This window comes from Oncorhynchus masou, chromosome 1 (genome assembly GCF_036934945.1).
Source record: "Oncorhynchus masou masou isolate Uvic2021 chromosome 1, UVic_Omas_1.1, whole genome shotgun sequence".
Lineage (NCBI taxonomy): Eukaryota > Metazoa > Chordata > Actinopteri > Salmoniformes > Salmonidae > Oncorhynchus > Oncorhynchus masou.
Window position 1 is genome coordinate 60,417,980 of NC_088212.1, and position 24,697 is coordinate 60,442,676.

The following is a 24,697-nucleotide window of genomic DNA, read 5'->3' on the forward strand; positions in this document are numbered from 1 at the left end:
ATTTGGCTGTGTGTTGTTTTGTGCTTCTAACAAACCACAGCGACTCGTTTTAACAGGATGTGGGCTTGTCCTAAACGAATGTCCCGTCATTCACCGCGGTCCTATTTGTTTTTTACTAACGCTCATTATACACAAACAGTTACCCATCATCGAAGTGCGAGATCTGACGGTAGGGATTCACCACCAATGTTTACTTTAGGCTATTTTCATGTAGGCCAACGTGAGAGTCCGTCCTGTGTGATGGGGACAACTATGTCGTTATGTAAAGGTTATTGCCGAACTTTTAACGGAGAGAGAAAGCTAATGGCCACATGATGACACACTAACAAAATGTCGTTTTAACGCCATTATAAAAGGCCTACATATCAGAAGTGAAGTAGAATTATTGTTATCTGCGGTCGTTATTATTGTGGTTATAACATAAATCCGAGGGAAGCATGTCGAATATCTTTTGTGAGAAGTTTTTGACTCGTGGCAATGGTCTGCATTAAGTCATCCGTTATTTTCCCAGTCTCTGTATGCTAAATATGATAACTGAATTGATTACAATAATATAGTTGCCTGGTTTCGTCAACATTTGGAGTGAAAAAGGCCTATACCATTCATGAACAATAGTTTATTTTACTTTCGGTATAAGCTACTCTCAGCAGTGTAATGCAGTTAATTACCAGAAGATGGCATACTCCTAGTCTTAAGGGCATTTCACAGAAGTCAAGTCATACATCTCTTCCAGTGAAGTGGCTATTTTTACTCGTATACTAGAGATAGATGAGTTGGCTTGGTTGCATGTTGATCTTCAGTGTCCCTCTTGCCATAACACCAGGGAGAGAAGCTACAATGGCTCCACGTATGGATGATGTCATGCAACTATGCTGTGACCTGTCTGCAAATCAGCAGATAAAAGCAGCAGTGAAGAATTCTGGGAAAGGATCAGCAGTGGCAGGAGGGACTGCATTTTTAGGAGGTCTTCTAGGTGGTCCCCCAGGGATTGCTGTTGGTAAGGATCCTATCAATTAAGTAACCATAATTATAATTGTTTGCATTTCCATACTTCAACCACGAGGTGGAGCCATATCCTTTCTCAAACCAATTGTATTGAGTGCAGTTATGAGATTTTCAGTGTGTATGCAGTAGGCCTATAAAGTATGGCATTAGGGTAGAATAATTCTCAGCCAATGTTATCTTATGATTGGTGAGGTAGATTTGGATAAATATGGGTGTTTATTTTTATTTAAGGCAGCAGCCACTCTTCCTAGGGTCCAGCAAAATTTAACACTCCTTCCAGACTCACATTAAGCATCTCCAATCCAAAATTAAATCTAGAATCGGCTTCCTATATCGCAACAAAGCATCCTTCACTTATGCTGCCAAACATACCCTCGTAAAACTGACCATCCTACCGATCCTCAACTTCGGTGATGTCATCTATAAAATAGCCTCCAACACTCTACTCAATCAACTGGATGCAGTCTATCACAGTGCCATCCGTTTTGTCACCAAAGCCCCATACACTACCCACCATTGCGACCTGTATGCTCTCGTTGGTTGGCACTCGCTTCATACTCGTCGCCAAATCCACTGGCTACAGGTCATCTACAAGTCTGCTAGGTAAAGCCCCGCCCTATCTCAGCTCACTGGTCACCATAGCAGCACCCACTCGTAGCACGCGCTCCAGCAGATATATCTCACTGGTCACCCCCAAAGCCAATTCCTCCTTTGGTCGTCTTTCCTTCCAGTTCTCTGCTGCCCATGACTGGAACGAATGAAGCTGGAGACTCACATCTCCCTCACTAGCTTTAAGCAACAGCTGTCAGAGCAGCTTACAGATCACTGCACCTGTACATAGCCCATCTGTAAACATCCCATCTATCTACCTACCTCATCCCCATACTGGTATTTATTCATTTATTTATTTTGCTCCTTTGCACCCCAGTATCTACCTGCACAGTCATCTTCTGCCAATCTACCATTCCAGTGTTTAATTGCTATAATGTAATTACTTCGCCACCATGGCCTATTTATTTCCTGAACTTACCTCATTTGCACTCACTGTATATAGACTTTTTGTTTTCTTTTGTTCTACTGTATTATTGACTGTATGTTTTGTTTATTCCATGTGTAACTCTGTGTTGTTGTATGTGTCGAACTGCTATGCTTTATCTTGGCCAGGTCGCAGTTGCAAATGAGAACTTGTTCTCAACTAGCCTACCTGGTTAAATAAAGGTTAAATAAATAAAAGGCAGTTATACATTTAAAAAACATTACAATACATTCATAACCGATTTCACAACATATTAAGTGTGTGCCCTGAGGCTTCTACTCTACTACCACATATCTATAACACAAAATGCATGTGTACATGTGTGTATAGTGCGTATATTATTGTGTGTTTGTATGTATGTGTCTATGTTTCCTTGCTGTTCCATAAGGTGTATTTTATCTGTTTTTTTAAATCGAATTTTACTGCTGCCATGAGTTACTTGATGTGGAATAGAGTTCCATGTAATCATGGCACTATGTAGTACTGTGCGCCTCCAATAGTCTGTTCTGTACTGCATGGTTGTCCGAGCTGTGTGTCAGTAGTTTAAACAGACAGCTCGGTAAATCATCAAATTGTATTAGTCACATTCACCTGACAGTGAAATGCTTACTTACGAGTCCCTAGCCAACAATGCAGTGTAAAAAAATATGGATAAGAAATAAAAGTAACAAGTAATTAAAGAGCAGCAGTAAAATAACAATATCGAGACTATATACAGGGGGGTACCAGTACAAGATCAATGTGCGCACAGTTGAGGTAGTATGTACATGTAGGTAGAGTTATTTAGCGAGCAGTTGCCATACCAGGCAGTGATGCAACCAGTCAGGATGCTCTCCATGGTGCAGCTGTAGAACGTTTTGAGGATCTGAGGACCCATGCCAAGTCTTTTCAGTCTCCTGAGGGGGAATAGGTTTTGGCGTGCCCTCTTCACCACTGTCTTGGTGTGCTTGGACCATGTTAGTTTGTTGGTGATGTGGACACCAAGGAACTTGAAGCTCTCAACCTGCTTCACTGCAGCCCCGTCGATGAGAATTGGAGCGTGCTCGGTCCTCTTTTTCCTGTAGTCCACAATCATGTCAATACCTCTCACAAATACAAGTAGTGATGAAGCCAATCTCTCCTCCACTTTGAGCCAGGAGATATTGACTATGTTAGCTCTCTGTGTGTGTGCAGCTATGAGATTTTCAGGGTATATGCAGTCTGCTTATAAAGTATAGCATTCGGGTAGAAATGTTCTGTGCATCCAAGGGACAGCTGTGCTGCCCTGTTCTGAGCCAATTAAAATGTTCCATCTTTTTAAAAAGTCCCTCTTTGTGGCAGCTGACCGCATGACTGAACAGTAGTCCAGGTGCGACAACTTGGGCCTGTAGGACCTGCCGTGTTGATAGTGCTGTTAAGAATGCAGAGCAGCGCTTTATTATAGACAGACTTCTCCCCATCCTAGCTACTGTAGTATCAATATGTTTTGACCATGACCGTTTACAATCCAGGGTTATTCCAAGCAGTTTAGTCTCCGCAACTTGCTCAATTTCCACGTTATTCATTACAAGATTTAGTGTAGCTTTAGGGTTGAGTGAATGACTTGTCCCAAATACAATCCTTTTCGTTTTTTGAAATATTTAGGACTAACCTATTCCTTGCCACCCTTTCTGAAACCAACGGCAGCTCTTTGTTAAAGTGTTGCTGTCATTTCAGTCGCTGTGGTAGCTGACGTGTATAGTGTTGAGGCATCCGCATTCATAGACACACTGGCTTTACTCAATGCCCTGGGGAATTCCTGATTCTACCGGGATTTTTTGGAGAGGCTTCCATTGAAGAACACCCTCTATGTTCTGTTAGACAGGTAACTCTTTTTTTTTTTAATTTTAGAGGGTGGATCAGCTTAATATTGCAGAAAGAATGTTGCTTCCAATGTAATTGTCTGCATCATTTCCAATCCCCCATATTTTTTTGGTAAATATATATATATCCATACACGCATGCATACATATACACATATATACATATACATACCTATATAGACACACATACTTTTTTAAAGAATATACCTTTATTATTATTCCCCGCAAACCCTACCGCCGATCCCCCAATTGGAGTAAACTAATAAACACTTCTGCCTTTACCTTCAATTTATACATCTTATACACATGTTACAGAAGCAGTCTACTTTACAATAGTTCTCTCTTGTTTGTTCTTAGTCCTTCCTCTATTTCCGATGTCCATCCAGTTTGATTTCTATTTGTAACTCTGCTATTTCACAAAAGTTCCGAACCGATATACATTTTACAGATCCCGTATGCTTTACATTGTTTATCTTGTTATTAGTCCTACCCTTCTGCTCCATTCAAATCCTCCCATCTATCTCTCAACATCATCCATTTCGGATTTCTATTTGCCATATATTTTTTCAACTGTGCTGTGATGCTTCACAAAATAATTGAACCTTCAGACTTATGGATGCCACCTATTAGATAAAATATGGAACGGTTCTGTATTTCACTGAAAGAATAAACGTCTCGTTTTCGAGATGATAGTTTCCGGATTCTACCATATTAATGACCTGCTATATTGTGATCACGACATTTGGATACTGCTTTCAAGCTAATTTCTGCAGCATTAGTAAAGATTTAATAAATACATGTTGATGATTTCATTTCTGTACTGTTTGTAGCTAGGTTGACTTACAACCTGAACCAGGTTTGCAGGCACTTGTTACAATTTGAAGCTTTCTCTTGAGTGGGCAGCCTAATGAAATCCAGTCAATATTTTAATCACCCAGAAAGTATACCTCTCTATAGAGATCACATACATAATCAAGCATTTCACACATTATCCAGATACTGACTGTTAACACTTGATGGTCTTTAGCAGCTTCCCACCAGAATGGGCTTTATGTGAGGCAGATGAACCTGTAGCCATATTACTTCAACAGTATTTCACATGAGATCCTCTCTAAGCTTTACAGGAATGTGGTTCTGAATATAAACAGCCACACCTCCACCATTGGTATTTCTGTCTTCTCTGTAGATCTTAAAACCATGAGTGTTTAACCATCTGTGGGCTTAACCATCTGTGGGCTCCCCTCTTGATCTTCTGACACAGATCTCGTTTGTGTGGCTCTTTAGGTGGTGCAGTAGGTGGCCTGTTGGGATGGTGGATGACCAGTGGACAGTTCAGACCTCTCCCTCAGATCATCATGGAGCTGCCTCCCCATCAGCAGCAGAGGCTCTATGCTGATATCATGGCCGTTTTGGGCTCACTGGACTGGACAGACCTGGCCCAGCTGACCGCTCTGGTCATAGGGAATGCTACTCTCCAGCAGCAGGTCACTGCTGCCCTACTCAGTTATATCACAAAGGAACTGAGAGCAGAGGTGAGATATGGGGACTGATCTACACAAACTGAATATCTGGAGGAACTTAGAACACACATTTGCTGCCTTTTGAAAGAAACAACTTTTTGTGCTCATTCAACTCCAGCTTATTTTTGGAGACTGAAATAACCTTCACTGGAAGAGGCCTTATGGAGTTAATACATTGAGGCTCATGTCAGACCTGTCATGTCACCCAATATCTGATCATACCCTTTTATAAAGCACTTAATGGACAATTCCACCACTTTTTCGCGGGATTTTCATTATCTCCAGAACAATACCAGTGTCTACATATGTGAAAATGGCACATTTCTACGTTTTGCAGAATCAAATATGAAGTTAAAAGTTCTACCCAATGACATCATCCAAAGTTAGAACATATTTAAAAACAGTGATTTTCAAACACTTTGAGACTCGCAGTGACGTGAGGAGCAAGAAAATACCCTCTGGCTAGAAACTTTTTTTGAAAATCATGGTTTTGTTACTTTTACTCCTAGCCTGTTATGTCACAGAGAAGCATTTTTTTTATGACCTTTCTTATCTTTTTAACCACAGATCATAAAAACACGCTGTTTTTACATACTGCATGTAGACACAGGTATGGCGCTGGATATAATGAATGTGAGGTGGAAAAGTGGTGGAATTGCCCTTTAATGTACACATTTGTTTGGTTTGAGATGAGAGCGTTTTACCTCTGAATGTAGCGGTATGATTGAATCTTCTCTTGTAAGAACAGTCCAGCAGTTAATCAATATGGTGCACTTTATTTGTACTGTAGGGCATCATTTGTTGCCAATATTCTGCACTGAAATGTACACGTTGAATATTGTTGTGCATTTATAATTTACATTTATTTGCAACAAAGACAATGACGAAATAACCCTGATCACTCCTGTTGTAAGTGTGCCTGGGATCTCAAGCGACTCATGCGTTGTGAACATGGTAAGTTATGAGTACTTCTGAGAAACCGGCCTTGATACTTCTGGCGCATAATGGGGATAAGTCCTGGAATTAACTCATTGGGAAAATCTTGGACACTTTTTGTAATGCTCTGTACTGAAGTGTTTATATGAAAATCATGATGACTTGTATGATCACCACAAGCTATTAGTATGACATCATTAAGCCAGAAAACATGTTGTTTCAGTGAATCAACTGACAGTTTCGTAAAGGGAAATTCAACCACTTAACACGTTATTTGTAAGAAAAGTAAGACAATGTTACGCAATGTAATCTATCCTGGACAGATGCATGCACGTAACAGAATGGTATCTCATCTGACGCAATTACACAGTATTTTTGTTTTGGCTTTCTGAAATGGTACGCAATGTGACAGTTCCTCTTTTTCAATGTTTCAAATGTAGACTTTTGAATAATGCTAGAATCTTAAGGTATCAAATCCCTTTTTGAAGTATGTGCAAAGGTTGTTTGTTATGATGCCTCTGCATTTTTTTTTTTTTTCTTTTTTTTCCCTAGACATTTCCTTGTTCCTTCTTTGCAAGAAAATGTAGTCATGGAGGTTGTCATAACATCATACAGAGAAAGATAGATTATTAATCTCGAGGAGAAATTTCATAAGATGTTGTGTCATTCGTTTCTGAGAGATGGTTGTTAGTCTTGTAGGAATGGCTTACTAATAAACAGTTTAATCGCAGATTTTTCAAATTCCAATGGTTTGAAGTCTCACGATATCATATTACATCACAACTTTATTGGTAGTCTGGGATGTGAGAGCAGTCTTACATCTTCGTTGAAAAACCTTTTAGACAGTAGACAATTTAAACTGATTTTGTTTGAAATGCCTTTGAAGTGTTATTTTGTATTTTTATTTTATTTCACCTTTATTTTACCAAGTAGGCCAGTTGAGAACAAGTTCTCATTTCCAACTGTGATCTGGCCGAGATAAAGCAAAGCAGTGCGACAAAAAAACAACACAGAGTTACACATGGGATAAACAAACGTACAGTCAGTAACACAATATAAAAATATATATATAGAGTGTGTGCAAATGGCGTGAGGAGGTAAGGCAATAAATAGGCCATAGTAGCAAAGTAATTACAATTTAGCAAATTAACACTGGAGTGATAGATGTTCAGATGATGATGATGATGTGTAAGTAGAAACACTGGTGTGCAAAAAAAGTAAATAAAAACAATATGGTGATGAGGTAGGTAGTTGGATGGGCTATTTACAGATGGGCTGTGTACAGCTGCAGCGATCGGTAAACTGCTCAGATAGGTGATGCTTAAAGTGAGTGAGGGAGATATGTCTCCAATTTCAACTTTTTTTTCCCTTTTTCCTACGGGTGGGTGTTGTTATGGTGACCAGTGAACTATGGCAGAGCTTTACCTAGCAAAGACTTCTAGATAAAGTGTTCATGATAGACAAATGTCATTGGCAGTTGGCCTGAGTATTGCCAATGACAACACTGGAGTTAGGAAAATCAAGTGACGGAAGAACTTGAACTTGAACTCTCTGAAGGCTTATTTACTGCACCTGTTGCCCCAGGACTGTTTCATGTGTCTGCTGGACTTTTGTAACACTAAGCACTTAATAGTTTGATTACAGCTGTTTGGAGGTCAACAAAGCAATCTTACCAGGTGTTCAGGACAAGGATGACAAAAGGTTGCTATCAAAATATTTTTTATTTTATAGGTAAATGGTTGATGTGAATGTGAATGTGATAAACGAGTATAGGTATTGTCATTTAGAGTTATAATTGCAGGTACACATAATATGGGCACGTTATCTTAGTCAACATGCCTTTTTTTAAAGAAGATAAGTATAGGATGAATATAAAAGTATTCAGTGCAAAATATTTCATGTAAACAAAGATGCTGCATGTGTGTATAATGGACAGTCAACAATGCATAATACAGGTTAACATTTATCAAACGGATGACACAAATAAGCCCCCCCCCCCCCCAATACACTCAAAGGTATATTAACAGGAATATATTGATCCATTAGTGTTCATATTTGCACAATATTTCTGATTACATGTGACCATGTAACGTCTTGATTTGACACTTCTTCACCACATACTCATTCAGTAAATACTTTTCAGTGTCCTCTCACATTGTCCAAAAGTCAATCCAATTCAAGTCAAGTGGCTTGACAAGCCAGTGAGATTGGGACTTTGATGGTGCGGTTTTAAATAGTTATACGGGGACCAAGAGTTGATCTGAGACTCAACCCACTTGTGTGGTGCGTGGTCATCTACCCGCTCATCTGCCTCATTGTCGATAGTCGCCTCGTACTCAGGCATGACCAGTTCGTATTCATCAGAGCAGTTCCTCCCATCACTGTCCCCCCGTGAACGCACCTCGTCCTGGGTCAGCGCCCCATGGTCCTGGAGACCGAGGTGACACAGTCGACATACCCTCACAGGCTTAGTAGAGATGTGGCAGATTACGGCCCGGTTCTTGGAGCAGGCGTTGCAGACGACGAAGCCGCAGCGACGACAGTGGTGGCGACGTTTGTTGACCCGAAATGTTTTAGAGCAGCGCATGCAAATGTCGGACGCCCGGTCAGGGATCCAGGTGGTGGCGAAGGTGCATCCGGGCTGACAGCCGGCATGCTGCAGCTGCTTGAACTTGCAGTCTTCGATGTGCTTCATCCAGGCATGCTTCTCCTCAGCAGAGGCAGCTGACACGTAAAATGACTTCCGTGGGGTGCGGATCAGCCACTGGTTCTCCATGCTGACCCCGTCCTCCAGGTTCTCTAGCTGGATATCCTCCAGGGAGATTATCTGCTGGTTCTTGTGCCAGTGTCCATGAAGGATGATGCTACCGTAGACCAAAATGTCATTAAACAAGTAAAATACTTTGGGCTGTGGGCGGCGTCGACACAGCTTCATCAGTCGCCCCTCGCCTATCAAGACCCGGCCAGGTCTGAACAGGGACTTCCCAGAGGGGCCAAAGGAGTTCTCCACTGCCTGGATCCGCTCTCTGTTCTCTTGCGTGAAAGCCAGCTGGTCCACCATGATGAGCTGGATTACAACACTACAGGAAATTCACAAAACATTCACAAAATGTAAATAACAAAACAATGACATTAAGTTTACACATGAGACTAAATGGTAGGCCTATGTCACTAATGATCGAATAAATGTAGAGTGAAAAATAGTAAATTGTACCTTTTACTCTGTTTTGTGATTAATATATTGTTTACGCTGCAGCAGTCTGTGTCTCGGTAGTAAATCGCTTAGTTCCCGTTTGACCACCATACAGTAGGTTTTGTCAGTGTCAAGTAGTAGTTTCTGTAAATGAAGAGTGAGTTGCCACAAGAGGTCCTTTTATATGTGAAACTCACATTTCCTGTTGAGTCGCACAGCATGGGGAGTTCCAAAACAACTTGACGGGGAGGGAGAGAGAGAGAGAGAGAGAGAGAGAGAGAGCAATTAGAAAGAAGAAAAACAGGCAAGACCAGATTCCAAAACATGACGGGATGTGACTCGGGGCATAGATCCTGTTAAATTACAGTAAATACAAGTATTGTAAATGCAAATTCTATGACTAGGACTATGAATACAGGAAAACCCCTGTTGGACAGCATTAGAGCTAGCATCCTTAATTGAAAAAATAATAAAGCTGACATCCCGCCAGTGTTTTGGTAAAAAGCTGAGGGATGGGCCTTGGAGAAATGTAAACACTCTCACATTCATAGAGAGAGAGCTATGGATGCAAGGACTGATCATCCATGATATCAACATGTTTTTTAACCATGTTTTGAGGCTATACGGTGTTTGTTTACATGTACAATGTTTACAAACACTGGAGTAAAAAACAACAGTTAACCTAAGCTCATGTGGCATTTATAATTCTTCAAGAATCAATGGATATGAGTGTACAAAACATTGAGAATGGTTCTTTCCATGACAGACTGACCAGGTAGATCTAGGTGAAAGCTCGGATCCTTTATTGATGTCACTTGTTCAATCCACTTCAATCAGTCTAGGTCCAAAAGTATTAACAGCTTCTACCCCCAAGTCATAAGACTCCTGAATGGCTAATCAAATGGCTACCCAGACTATTTGCATAGAACTGCAATGCTGCTGGGTTTTTCAGAATCAACCGTTTTCCGTGTGTATCAAGAATGGTCCACCACCCAAAGGACATCCAGTCAACTTGACACAACTGTGGGAAGCATTGGAGTCAACATGGGCCAGCACCATGTGGAACACTTGACACCTTGTCGAGTCCATGCCCTGCTGAATTGAGGTGTACAAAACATTTGGAACACATTCCTAATACTGAGTTACACCCTCTTTTGATGGACCATTCTTGATAAAACACAGGAAACTGTGGAGTGAAAAACACAGCAGTGTGCAGTACTTGATACACTTAAACCGGTGTACCTGGCACCTACTACCATAACCCGTTCAGTTTATCATCCATTTATAGGTCCAAAAATGTACGTAGCAACCAAGGATTCCAGCTTTAAGCAGAAATATTAATAACAATATAATTATAGGAAAAAAATCACATGGCTATAAATTATAGGAATATAATGACGGTTAGTGATACTAGCTAATGGTTGCAGCTGAAAAACAAAACAATGAACTTGCTATAATTGAAAAGCAGCATTGAATGAAAAATCACAAATGATTTTGCTGCATGTTGATCAGACACTCGCTCTGGGGAAAACCACAAATATTCGGTAGTATGAGAAAGTGTTCTCTTGATGGATCACTCTTATGGAATGTTGTATAAACTAGGACATAGGCCTACACAAAGACCAACTTCTGATAGGGAAGCATTGAACATTTTAATGACATCACAATCACAAGTGATCTTCTCAGGCCACCTTATGATGGAACACGCAGATTAAAAAATCAAACGCACAAAGTGCCATTTTCAGAGGCCATATCTTCTTTAAACATAACTATCACAACTAAGAATGAGTAAACAATGTAATTGTGTTGTGTTAGCTCAAATGTGTGTATCATTGAACTAGATGCAAGAGATGTTACAGCTAACAAGGTTGGCCTTTTTTCAGTAGAAAAAAACACTACATGAAAGTACAGTTTAACTGTGTCTGATGTTTACCAAAAAGGCATCATTCTGTTTTTAAAACAGACCATCATCAACTGACTGTCAACAACCAACATTTAAAGAACAACCCCAATTTTGTCTGTCTGGTTGAGCAGAATACAGCAAAGACTGTACAGGTAGGTGGAGAAAAAGATTAAGACATTGTTTCAAGGAATACTCTTACCGGCCATTACACCATGACAAATATGACAGATTTCCAACAAGCTCTACGCTTTATAAGAATACAGAAGTAAAACAAAAGAATTGTGAAATCTGGTTAATGTGCATCCTTTTATGAGGGAACACAATATGCTCCAGTATGGCTATTCTTTAGCATGGAATGCCAAGTCACGAGGGCTGAACAAATAAACATAGCACATGCATGCTAGAAACAGTGGACTTGAATATTACACATACAAGGGTGAATAAAAATGTATGCTTTTTGCAGCATCAAATGAGTTCATGGACGCATGTGTTGCATTGCACGGACTGATTCACCAGCCCTCTTGACCAAGACCTTACACCCTGTGAAAAGAAAGTAGAAAGCATATTTGAAGTCCCAGTGAAGAAGGAAGTGATGACATTGAGTGGTTCCCTTCCAGTCGGTCTCATACACACCACCTGCCCAAAAAACGAAATATCTTGTGCATCAGCACACCACTTAGAATAGGGATAGGATTTTTACTGGGAAATGAGGGAAATAAAATGTTACAATATATTACAAAACAGACAGCAAATGCTTTGTCTTAAATTGATTAAAAATATATATATATATAAATTCAATTACTCAGTTGTCATTATTGTAATAGCATAAAAAGTTGACAAAATCACACTCATGGTTAAGAAACAAATATGACCAATCCAAACGCCAACAGAGATACCTACTTGTCAATGCAACTCAACTACCAAATGAAAATTTCAGGTCAGCAATGTTTAGTATCTACACCACTTCAATTGACAAACCAACAATATACAACAGGTACCTCATAAAAAGTTGAGCAACTAGGAAATTCCCAAATTATCAGGAAATTAAGCATCTTGCATACCAAAGACAGGCACATTTTCAGTTTCCACATAGTAGTATCATTGTATTGTAACTCATTGTGTTACTTCAAACTAGGTGATCAAGGAAATGTAATCTGTCATTTGACAACAATTTATAGATAGATATGTTTATTGTACATACATTGAAGCAGATTGATTTAGTGCCACCTTGTGGACATAGGTAGTGTTGCTCAAAACAGATCAATGTATTTACAATTATGTAAAATAATTGAATCACTGACCAATCAATGGACACATTTACAAAAAAAGAAAATACCAACACAAATGCGCTCTAATCACAACTATGTTCTTGATTGCTTTGAGTTTGTCAGGTCTTCTGTCTTTGCCACAGTATAAAATGCTATAGAACAGGACTTGCATCCAAAACAGAAGCCGAGGTTCCCGTATGACTTGAAAATAAGAATTGAAGATGGTGATAGTCCTTATTATAGATCCTGACAGGAGTTGTTTACTTCTCTGTCCTTTGAGCCTCTGAGCTCAGTCTCATTACTACACTCCAACAGGATCACAGGTCTATGGTTCCTTTGACTTTAAATTTCTTTGCGGATCGCTCGCTTGAGCGGAGTTCAAACTTGCTACCGTAGATATGGGAGACAAAGCCATCGATCTCCACAGCAAACACACTGTTTCGCTTCGGTATGACTGCAGAAGAAGGAGAGATAAGGAAGAAAATAGAATGTCAGTTTGGCAGTTGAAAAACAGTTCAATGACAGCAGACTTAACGAGTACCTAAACAAAAAGGGACTGAAATGTGGCGTACAAACCTTTCAGTTTGTCCTCCTTTGTGATGATTTTGAAGACATGTTTCATCTCCTGCACTAGGATTCCTGTGGTGCCTACATACGAGGGGCATTTGGACCTGGCCACTGTTTCACACACGCAAAAACATTGATGATCATTGCATACACATGATTATATACAATGTTCCATAGATGTGCTATTTAAGATCCTGAAGACTGGCATCAATTAGTGACAGTAACAGCAAACGTTTTTGGACCAAATAAACAAACTCTCACCTGTAAGAATGGCACCATGAAAATCAGCCTTCAACAGCCTCTGCTGAATTGTCTGTGGGTTGCTTCAACATAGATGTCATGTTATTAGGATTTAACATTCTAGCCATACAAAAAGCTTTGTCCTACATGAACCAAATAAAATGCTTTTCTTACCTCTCTGTTTTCAATCCGTTGCACAGATCTCTGATGTACTGTTCCCATAGCTCATGCAAGGGCAAGAAAAGCTCATATCTGCAGAGATAAAAATAATAACAAGCGTGTAAAAAAAAAAATACGCCTTATTAGGATGTAAACCTCTAACATGTCAGAGCAGTGTAAAAAACATATTTAGTCCTACTTCAAGGAAAAAGCATGTACAAACTTTTGATGCTCTGGTTTCAGCTGAAAGACCTTCATCTCTCTCCTTTGTTTAGCATTGAGACCCTTGGCTCTCTTTTTGTTTTTCTTTTTCTTCTCCTTTTTCGCATACTTTAGAACCACAGCCTTGTGAAGCATGAAGTCGCCGATTTCCTTCTTGCTCATACCCGGTAAACTGTTCTTCAGAAAGCCATTTGTGAACATCTCCGCCTGCTTATCACTCTGAGACTGTATGGGCACCAGAACAGACATATCCCATCACGAGACAACTATAACTAACAGGCTATGTAGGCTATGTGGCCAGCTGGTCTGCACAACTGAAAACAGTTAGGCTATGTGACAGCATATTTAAGGGATAATGCCTGAGAAGCTGGTGTTTGAAGGATATATTAGTAGAGGGCCCGGCAAACCGTGCCATTATATCCTCCAAACACTGGCTTTGAAAGCATTATCACTTTTATACAACGGGTTACCAACATATTCAAATAATGACTGACATAGTATGAATTTACTCATACTATTCCATCCTTCCACGAGATATAGTTCCAACACAAATCTAGGGCTGCTACCCAAGCCGGCTGGTCGTTCATTCTATTGGTTCGTTTGCGAACCACCCAGTTTATAATGGTGAATATGTTAAAGAGTGTCTGTGATTAGATCCTAACAGCAGACTACCTAGTTGCAGTGGAAGGCTTTCTATAAATGCCTGTCTCAGTTTGTGTCCAACCTAATTCCTGGCTACATAATGATAGCGAACACAACAGCACCGTAGGATACCCACCACTATACCCAGAATGTGTCCCTGATCAGGAGGCAGGCTAGCCTGCACGAGTCCTAGAAGATAAGAGAACAAATGTTACGTTATCAGTTAGCATTTTAGCTAATGTTGTGAGATGTAGCTAGGAACAACACATCTACTAACGTTCGTAAACGTGTAGCTACCTAATATTTAAATAATGAACAACGAATGGATTCATGTGAGTAATAGTTCGTTTAAAAAAGACAGGTTAGGATACTCACTCTCCATATTTCAAATGGTACGCAAGTATGTATGTGGAAGCCACAGGTCCAGTTGTAAAATAGCTAGCTAGCACTCAACTTTGACAATGCATGTATTCACAACACATGGGACTACCGTACGCAGGCGCACAGCTGCAACACTGACTTAGGCCGGGGAGAGGCTATGGCTATTGCTATTTAGTATCCTTGAGACGTTCCTACCGTAAACCTAGCCCTTGATCATGACTATTTGTTCCATTACATTACACATAAGAGTCATTGGAGGAAGGCGTCTTCTGTATGTGGGTGTTTTATTAAGAACCCTCATGCTTGGTCTGAACATTAACACGCATCGCTTACGGTCATAGCCGCGTGGAGTAGGGGTGCTGAGGGTGCTGCAGCAAAATTTCTATACACTACGGTTCAAACGTTTGGGGTCACTTACAAATGTCCTTGTTTTTGAAAGAAAAACTTTTTTTTTTTGGCAATTAAGATAACATCAAATTGATCAGAAATACAATGTAGACATTGTTAATGTCGTAAAGGACTATTGTAGCTAGAAACAACAATTTTGTTATGGAATATCTACATAGGCGTACAGAGGCCCATTATCAGCAACCCTCACTCCTGTGTTCCAATGGCACATTGTGTTAGCTAATCCAGGTTTATCATTTTAAATGGCTAATTGATCATTAGAAAACCCCTTTGCAATTATGTTAGCACAGCTGAAAACTGGCCTTTAGACTTGTTGAGTATCTGGAGCATCAGCATTTGTGGGTTCGATTACAGGCTCAAAATGGCCAGAAACAAAGAACTTTCTTCTGAAATTCGTCATTCTATTCTTGTTCTGAGAAATGAAGGCTATTCCATGCGAGGAATTGCCAAGAAACTGAAGATCTCGTACAATGCTGTGTACTACTCCCTTCACAGAACAGAGCAAACTGGCAGCTTCATTAAATAGTACCCTCAAAACACCAGGTCTCTGACCTCTTCCCTATAGGCTGTCTCATCGTTGTTGGTGATCAGGCCTACCAATATTGTGTCATCAGCAAACTTGAGAATGGTGTTGGAGTCATGCCTGGCCATGCAGTCATGAGTGAACAGGGAGTACAGGAGGGGACTGAGCACGCACCCCTGAGGTGCCCCTGTGTTGAGGATCAGCGTGGCGGATGTGTTGTTCCCTACCCTTGCCACCTGGGGGCGGCCCATCAGGAAGTCCAGGATCCAGTTTCAGAGCGAGGTGTTTAGTCCCAGGGTCCTTAGCTTTGTGATGGGCTTTGAGGACACTATGGTGTTGAACGCTGAGCTGTAGTCAATAGCATTCTCACGTAGGTGTTCCTTTTGTTCAGGTGGGAAATGGCAGTGTTGAGTGTAATAGAGTTTGCATCAGCTGTGGATCTGTTGGGGCGGTATGCAAATTGGAGTGGTTCTAGGGTTTCTGAGATAGTGGTGCTGATGTGAGTCATGACCAACCTTTCAAAGCACTTCATGGCTACAGACATAGCATAGCGGGATTTCTTATAGGCTTCCGGGTTACAGTCCCGCTCCTTGAAGCGGCGGCTCTACCCTTTAGCTGAGTGCGGATGTTGCCTGTAATCCATGGCTTCTGGTTAAGGTATGTACGATCGATCACAGTGATGACAACATCATCAATGCACTTGTTGATGAAGCCAGGGACTGATGTGGTATACTCCTCAATGCCATCAGAAGAATCCCAGAACATATTCCAGTCTGTGCTAGCAAAACAGTCCTGTAGTTTAGCATCTGCTTCGTCTGACCACTTTCTTATTGACCGAGTCAATGGTGCTTCCTGTTTTAGTTTTAGCTTCTAGGCAGGAAATCAAGAGGATAGAATTATGGTCAGATTTGACAAATGGAGGGCGAGGGAGAGCTTGTATGGGTCTCTGTGTGTGGTGTAAAGGTGGTCCAGAGTTGTTTTCCCTCTGGTTTCACATAGTGTGGTCTTCAGCTTATCATGAGATACTCTACCTCAGGTGAGCAAAACCTTGAGACTTCCTTAGATTTTGTGCACCGGCTGTTGTTTACAAATATGCATAGGCCGCCAATCAAAGCTACTGTACATACAACTTGATTTGACTTCATTTTATCTGTGGCCAATGGCACTTCTAATGTAACTCTATGGCAGCACCCAAGGGGCTAGAATTTTCTAGCTCTACCCATAGACTTGGCGGTGACGTAGTGTCCCAATGAGTGACAGAACACTGAGCCAGTCACGGCGCAACGCTCCATATTTTCTGCTGGCTTGCCCCACCACCACAGAATACACTGAGTTAGGGTGGAACACCTGTATTTTGGAGATTCCTTACTCAAGAAACCAAAAAAGAGACCATGTTTGTTTGTGGCTTTATTAATGCAATGATATATATTTATTTTTACATTGTTTGCAAGCTGATATATCGCATTTTCAAAAGTACCCAAAATGATAAGACAAGATGCTTGCATGGGGATGTCCACGTCTCCTAGAGCTATGCTCATGCTGTAGAGATACACCTAGTGGACTCAAACTTCACTGTTGTAGGCATAATACGGCTAGTGCTATCTAGTCTTGCGCTGGCAAACAAATCCATTATATTTGCTACCGAAATGTAAAGTAAACCAACTGAGAGGCAATAGAGAATGGAGATTTTTTTTTGTTGTTGTAATTTTAACCCGTTTTCTCCCCAATTCCGTGGTATCCAATTGTTTAGTAGCTACTATCTTGTCTCATCGCTACAACTCCCATACGGGCTCTGGAGAGACAAAGGTTGAAAGTCATGCGTCCTCCGATACACAACCCAACCAAGTCGCACTGCTTCTTAACCCGGAAGCCAGCCGTACCAATGTGCGGAGGAAACACCGTGCACCTGGCAACCTTGGTTAGCGCTCACTGCACCCGGCCCGCCACAGGAGTCGCTGGTGCGCGATGAGACAAGGATATCCCTACCGGCCAACCCCTCCCTAACCCGGACGACGCTAGGCCAATTGTGCGTTGCCCCACGGACCTCCCGGTCGCGGCCGGTTACGACAGAGCCTGGGCGCGAACACAGAGTCTCTGGTGGCACAGCTGGCGCTGTAATACAGCGCCCTTAACCACTGCGCCCTGAGAATGGAGACTTTTAACCTGAAAACGTGCAGGATACTGTATCTCTTTTCCGGAATATTAGTTCGGGTAGCACTCCTCACAGGCTATTTGGTGTATGTTTTTTTGCTGGTGAGATGAAACTGCCAAAACTCTGAAAGGTATTATTGTACGTCAGAATTGTAACACAAGATTTGTTCAAGCCTAAAATGTTAGTCCGTAATCATAACATGGTGTTTGTATGTTCACAGATTACATTTCACTTGTACGTTCATGTTTCACGCATGGCTTTTCTTACGATCCTAACAATTTACGCATGGATTTTCTTGCGATCCTAACGATATGTATGGTCAACCTTTTGGCAGTTATCTTGCTCCATAGAACGTGGCTGTGCCATGATCAAGACAGTGCAGAGCTGGCGCCAGATATTGCTCGGAAAACGTACCTCAATCCAGGAATGGGAGATGGCAGTGTACTGCTAATTGTCCCATTATCCCAACTGACAAATCGAGAAGATTGAAATACTGCTGGTGTTTTATGACTGCTAGTTGTTCCGTCAGCCTGATAACTGGGCCAAAAATCTGTCTTCTCCAGCAGGTGGCGTTGTTTAGTGTCTTTCGCTCACCAAGTGAGGAGTTTTTGTATGGAGGTCAATGAGAGTGTTGAATTTGGTCAACCAAAAATGTAATTGCTTATTTGCTACGTAAAGTTTATTTGATCTAATAGAAGTTTTGTAATGCTTAGGTTGTTACGAGTGTACTGATTAGGACGCGTGACATAAAACTTCAAATCGGAGTTTTCTCGATGGCTATGTATATTCATGACATGAGGCTAGTAGCATAGCATCTCTCTCCATTGAATACAGGCTGTTGACTTCAACAGCCCACATTGAATATTAAAAAAGTTTTATCCACCAATCCAAAGAGAGGAATAGGCAAGCTTGACAGCCTGCTGCTCCACTCTGTGTACAACAAATCCCATTGTTAGGGTGGAGACATAGGTATCTTGTCATTATTACCAAATCTCTGATCCAATGGACTACTTGACCATTAGCTAGCTGAGCATGCTGACGAAAAAGTAGCAGTTATTAAAAACTAGCAGTATTTCAATCTTCTAGATTTTTTAAATAAAACTACTGATTTCAGCACTCAAAGAATAGCCTGCAATTACACACGCCATTGTGATGCGTAATTTGGGTGCTGAAATCAGTTTTTTTTAAATAAAAACTTAATTTTATGTGACATCTGAGCTCCAGTCCACTCATACTAGCAGCAGCTCACCTTAATCGTAAATCGAGGAGTTGTGTAGTTGGCTACCCTACAACTAGACTAATGCGTGAAGAGGCATAATATGAAGGGTTATCACATTATTTAGGAAGCTGATACTTAAGTGAGTCATATTTTCAATGTTTAGCTAGCTAGTTATTCTCCATAAGACATGAACATGCATCCTGCTCCTAAAATAGCATATATGTATAGCATTTTCAAATAAATCAAAATGGCATCCACACAAATTATACCAGACAAATATTCTACAATTATAGTCATCTTTTTTTGCTGGCGAGAGAGTCTCTTTGTAGTCTTATGCCCCAACAGGGATAATCCCCCCTCCTCAACAAGCATGCTGTTTTAGTTTCAGAGTGACAGAACAATTTAGAAAAGCTAGATTACTTTTGTATTTTAAAGACTCAATTTCAGTGAAGCATCAATAGGCTGTTGTTGGGCAATGAAGTGCACTAAGCCTATGTTATGCCCACCAGCTTTCGGCTCCCCTGATACCTGTTCTCCTGCACTTGTGTGTTTCTTCTAGTTTAGGTAGTCTCAATGTACTCCAGCAAATATTATTAAGGAGGCCGTCAAAAGATGTTCAGCATCTTTACTCAACCCCTGTTGCGCTTATCTAGCTGACTGACTTTGTATTCTTGTGTCTGTTTCTTTTCACCTTAGAGACTAAATGATTGGCCTCTGGCTTATGCCCTAGGACGTGAGAATTAAGTCATGATTTGACTATTGATTTCACTGTTCTTAAAATTCATATTGGCACTTGGTAGGAGGGGATTCTCACGTGGGCCTTTTTGACTACTGCCACAGTGGGTAGGCTACTTGCCAGGTATACCTGGGAGATTGGAGCTGTCAGTTTTAATTCACCTCAGCCTCTGCAGCTTTGCTGGGCTTCACTGACCTTTACTCTTCTTTCCACTTAGTTGTTCTCTCCTCCAGGTTTTTACACTTGCTTAGAAGCGAGGTAGCTCAGTTGGGTAGAACAGACGGCTAATAATACCACTGCTGGGGTTTGGTCATTGAATGGGCAATACATAGCTGTAGGGACTGCAAATCTATCGGAGTAATTGTGTCTACTAAATAAAAAAGGAAAGTGTACGCACATACACTCTTTACATTTTTTTTTCTATTTAGAACCTAAAAGGGTTCTTTCTACCTGGAACCAAAAAGGGTTCTCCAATTGGGACAGCTGAAGAACCATTTTGGAACCCCTTTTTTTCCTAAGAGTATACTGTATGTTCCCCTACAAAAGAAAAGCACATAGCCATAGGCTTCCAGACAGTATCCCAAGAACTATGGTAGAACTAAGAGCAGAATGTAATTGGAAGCTAAAAAAAACTCAAATCTCGGCATATTGAATAGGGCCGTAATTGACACTATTAATCACATGTAAAAATGTCTAAATCATTTAAAGCTTGATATCCAAGGTCCTCAATGATTTAGTAGGACTCAAATGTCTGTCACAATGAATGAGCCGAACAAATCTCCCTGACAAGCAAAATAAAAATGTATAACCATGTGTCTGGCTATAAAAGTCAGTGGTTTTGTCTTTGAGGAATTCTTCAAATGTAGCACCAACTAGAGGGTGTTTTGTTAACTACCTGCTCACGTAAGAATTCCCATTGGTTCATTTTAGAGCCATGCATTTCTGTGACAGCAATGCCGATGAAGAAGTGATGCAAGATGCAGGGTCTTCAAAAGGTATTCATACCCCTTGACTTATTCCACATTTTGTTGTGTTACAGAATTCAAAATGGATAAAAAACATGATTTATCCGACCCATTTACACACAATACCCCATAATGACAAAGTGAAAATGTGGTCGTAGAAATATATTCAACTTTTATAGAAAATGAATTACAGAAACGTCTCATTACACAAGTCTTGAGCCAATGCTTTGTGGAAGAACCTTTGGCGGCGATGACAGATTTGAGTCGTCTAGGGTATGTCTGTATCAGCTTTGCAGATCGGGATTTGTTTTGTTTTTTCCCATTATTCCTTGCAGATTTTCTCAAGCTCTGTTATGTTATGAAGCAAAGATCAATGATATAAATAATTATTGAATTTTAAATGAAATGATGGGCAAAAAGCCAAATTCAACTCTATCTTTCATTGAATCAGATGGCTTATTCATCACAAAACCATTTGATGTTGCCAAATATTTGAATGATTACTTCATTGGCAAAGTGGGCAAACTTAGAAAGGAATTGCCAACAACGAACAGTGAGCCATTGTACTCATGCATTAAAAAACTAATAATAGAGGCATTGTAAGTTTGACTTTTGTAAAGTTAGTGTGGGAGAAGTGGAAAAATGATTGTTATCGATCACTAATGACAATCCTCCTGGGATTGACTCTATAGCCACTCCTATCTGTCAAATCTTTAATCTGAGACTAGAGGAAATTCTTTGTCCTCAGGCCTGGAGGGAAGCCAAAGTCATTCCACTACCCAAGAGTGGTTTAGCGGCCTTTGCTGGTTCTAACAGCAGACCTATCAGCTTGCTGCCAACTTTTAGCAAACTGTTAATTTTTTGTTTTTTGTTGTATTTGTTGACCAAATACAATGCTATTTCTCTGTAAACAAATTAACAACAGACTTTCAGCATGCTTATAGAGAATGGCTGTCACGTTCTGACCTTAGTTCCTTTGTTATGTCTTTGTTTTAGTTTGGTCAGGGCGTGAGTTGGGGTGGGTAGTCTATGTTCTTTTTTCTATGTTGTGTTTATGTGTTTGGCCTGGTATGATTCTCAATCAGAGGCAGGTGTCGTTCGTTCGCCGGCGCTGCATGCTGTGTCTCCAGGGCGCTGGGAGGGGGCAGTGCGTCCTATGCCTGCGCTCCGCCCGTGCCGGGTGAATGTAGGTATTGAGCCTAAGGGAGTGCGAGTGGTATGCACCAGATCTCCAGTGCTCACCAACAGCCCGGTTCAACCTGTGCCTGCACTCTGGATGGTCCGGGTGAAAATGGTCATCCAGCCTGGAGGAGTAGTGCCAAGGCTGCGCACCAGAGCTCCAGTGCTCCTCCACAGCCCGGTCCATCCGGTGCCTCCTCCAAGCACCAGGCCTCCTGTAGGTCTCCCCAGCCTGGTGGGTCCTGTGGCAGCCCCACACACCAGGCTGTCTCTCCGTCTCCTCCCTTCAGGTCCTCCCGTCTGTCCTGAGCTGCCAGAGCCGCCCGTTTGTCAGGAGCTGCCAGAGCCGACCATCAGTCAGGAGCTGCCAGAGCCGCCCGTCAGTCAGGAGCTGCCAGAGTCGCCCATCAGTCAGGAGCTGCCAGAGTCGCCCATCAATCAGGAGCTGCCAGAGCTGCCCGTCAGTCAGGAGCTGCCAGAGCCGCCCATCAGTCAGGAGCCGCCAGAGTCGCCCGTCAGTCAGGAGCTGCCAGAGTCGCCCATCAGTCAGGAGCTGCCAGAGCCGCCCGTCAGTCAGGAGCTGCCAGAGCCGCCCATCAGTCAGGAGCCGCCAGAGTCGCCCGTCAGTCAGGAGCTGCCAGAGTCGCCCGTCAGTCAGGTGCTGCAAGAGTCGCCCATCAGTCAGGAGCTGCCAGAGCCGCCCATCAGTCAGGAGCTGCCAGAGCCACCCTTCACTCCGGCGCTGCCGGAATCGCTCTTCACTCCGGCACTGCCCAAGTCTCCCACCTGTCCGGTGCTGCCGGTATCTCCCGTCCATTCGGGACCCGTGGCAATGGTCCCCAGTCCGAGGTCGGCGGCGAGGGTCGCCGCTCCCAAGGCGCCACTTAAGTGGGCCGAGACTATGGTGGAGTGGGGTCCACGTCCCGCGCCAGAGCCGCCACCGTGGACAGAAGCCCACCCAGAACCTCCCCTATAGGTTCAGGTTTTGCGGCCTGAGTCCGCAACTTTGGGAGGGGGGTACTGTCACGTTCTGACCTTAGTTCCTTTGTTATGTCGTGATTTGGGGTGGGTAGTCTATGTTCTTTTTTCTATGTTGTGTTTATGTGTTTGGCCTGGTATGGTTCTCAATCAGAGGCAGGTGTCTTTCGTTGTCTCTGATTGAGAATCATACTTAGGTAGCCTTTTCCCACCTGTGTTCCGTGGGTGATTATTTTCTGTTCAGTATTTTTTCATCACCGTACAGGACTGTTTGTTTGTTGTTTTGTTCAGTGTTCAGTTATTTTATTATAAAATATGGACACTTATCACACTGCGCATCGGTCCTCCTCTTCTTCCACCTACGACGATCGTGACAAGGGCACTGAACATGTACTGCACTGACACAAATGACTGACGATTGGTTGACAGAAATTGATAATAAGAAGATTGTGTGAGCTGTACTGTTAGATTTCAGTGCAGCCTTTGATATTATTGACCATTACCTGTTGTTGAGAAAAAGTATGTATTATGGCTTTTCAACCTCTGTCATATCGCTGATTCAGTGCTAACTGTCTAATATAACTTAACTGTTGTTGAGAAAAAGTAGATATTATGGCTTTCCAACCTCTGCGTATTGTGGATTCAGAGCTATCTATCTAATAAAACTCTGAGGATTTCCTTTAATAGAAGCTTCTCTAATGTCAAACATGTAAGGTGTGGTGTACTGCAGGGCAGTTCTCTAGGCCCTATACTATTTTGACCTATGTCCATGCCACTGGCATTAAACAAAGCATGTGTGTCCATGTATGCTGATGATTCAACCATATACGCATCAGCAACCACAGCTAATGAAGTCACTGAAACCCTTAACAAAAAGTTGCAGTCTGTTTTGGAATGGGTGGCCAGTAATAAACTGGTCCTGAACATCTCTAATCTAAGAGCATTCTATTTGGTACAAATCATTCCAAACTCTAGACCTCAGCTGGTTTTCTTTAGTGGAAGCTTTTCTAATGTCAAACATGTAAAGTGTGGTATACAACAGGGCAGGCATCAAGGCCTTCTACTTTTACCAATGATGTGCCACTGGCATTAAACAAAGCATGTCTGTTCATGTATGCTGATGATTCAACCATATACGCATCAGCAACCACAGGGAAGGAAGTCACTGAAATCCTTGCAGTCAGTTTTGGAATGGGTGGCCAATCATAAACTGGTCCTGAACATCTCTAAAACTAAGAGCGTTGAACTTGGTACAAATCATTTCCTAAATTCTAGACCTCAGCTGAATCTGGTTATGAATGGTGTGGCTGTTGAGCAGTTGAGGAGATTCAATTACTTGGTGTTACCTTAGATTGTAAACTGTCATGGTCAAACCATGTAGAGTCAATAGTTTCCCAAAAGATTGGGAGAGGTCTGTAATAAATGCAATAGATGCTCTGCTTTTTTGACACAACACTTAACAAAGCAAGTCCTGCAGCCTTCAGTTTTATCTTATCTTGATTACTGTCCAGTCATATGTGACCGACCGCTTTAGCCCCTACCCAAACTCAGACCATTTTACTCGGCCTTGCAGAGCTGGTTAGGCTGTTTTCACGTTATCCAGAGTGTTGGTGACTGTAACTGT

At 41.7% G+C, this 24,697-nt stretch overlaps 3 protein-coding genes across 3 annotated transcripts; 1 reads left to right on the forward strand and 2 right to left on the reverse strand.

Moving 5' to 3' along the window:
- Positions 1-60: 60 nt before the first annotated feature.
- Positions 61-7,068, forward strand: LOC135547414 (protein C19orf12 homolog). Its single transcript, XM_064976425.1, has 3 exons — positions 61-169; positions 824-997; positions 5,167-7,068. Exons 1-3 carry the CDS (start codon positions 79-81, stop codon positions 5,430-5,432), a joined length of 531 nt encoding a protein of 176 aa, XP_064832497.1. The 5' UTR covers positions 61-78; the 3' UTR covers positions 5,433-7,068.
- Positions 7,069-7,197: 129 nt separating this feature from the next.
- On the reverse strand, positions 7,198-9,692 carry plekhf1 (pleckstrin homology domain containing, family F (with FYVE domain) member 1). Its single transcript, XM_064976413.1, has 2 exons — positions 9,553-9,692; positions 7,198-9,418 (listed from the first exon to the last, which is right to left on the reverse strand). The coding sequence occupies exon 2, from the start codon at positions 9,397-9,399 to the stop codon at positions 8,515-8,517; it is 885 nt and encodes a 294-aa protein (XP_064832485.1). The 5' UTR covers positions 9,400-9,418; positions 9,553-9,692; the 3' UTR covers positions 7,198-8,514.
- A 1,472-nt stretch (positions 9,693-11,164) lies between these two features.
- On the reverse strand, positions 11,165-15,174 carry pop4 (POP4 homolog, ribonuclease P/MRP subunit). Its single transcript, XM_064976461.1, has 7 exons — positions 14,908-15,174; positions 14,669-14,721; positions 13,892-14,115; positions 13,684-13,761; positions 13,531-13,592; positions 13,279-13,380; positions 11,165-13,156 (listed from the first exon to the last, which is right to left on the reverse strand). The coding sequence occupies exons 1-7, from the start codon at positions 14,912-14,914 to the stop codon at positions 13,020-13,022; spliced, it is 663 nt and encodes a 220-aa protein (XP_064832533.1). The 5' UTR covers positions 14,915-15,174; the 3' UTR covers positions 11,165-13,019.
- Between the last annotated feature and the right edge of the window lie 9,523 nt (positions 15,175-24,697).

What these genes read in the sequence shown, in the direction of transcription:
- pop4 (XM_064976461.1), bottom strand. An exon ending in CTGAAACCAGAGCATCAAAA is followed by an intron (nt 13,762 to 13,891) that starts GTTTGTACATGC and finishes TTATCTCTGCAG; the next exon opens with ATATGAGCTTTTCTTGCCCT. An exon ending in AACGGATTGAAAACAGAGAG is followed by an intron (nt 13,593 to 13,683) that starts GTAAGAAAAGCA and finishes TCTATGTTGAAG; the next exon opens with CAACCCACAGACAATTCAGC.
- LOC135547414 (XM_064976425.1), top strand. Translation starts at nt 79, where the DNA reads ATGTCCCGTCATTCACCGCGGTCCTATTTGTTTTTTACTAACGCTCAT. An exon ending in TCGAAGTGCGAGATCTGACG is followed by an intron (nt 170 to 823) that starts GTAGGGATTCAC and finishes CCATAACACCAG; the next exon opens with GGAGAGAAGCTACAATGGCT. An exon ending in TCCCCCAGGGATTGCTGTTG is followed by an intron (nt 998 to 5,166) that starts GTAAGGATCCTA and finishes GTGGCTCTTTAG; the next exon opens with GTGGTGCAGTAGGTGGCCTG.
- plekhf1 (XM_064976413.1), bottom strand. Translation starts at nt 9,399, where the DNA reads ATGGTGGACCAGCTGGCTTTCACGCAAGAGAACAGAGAGCGGATCCAG.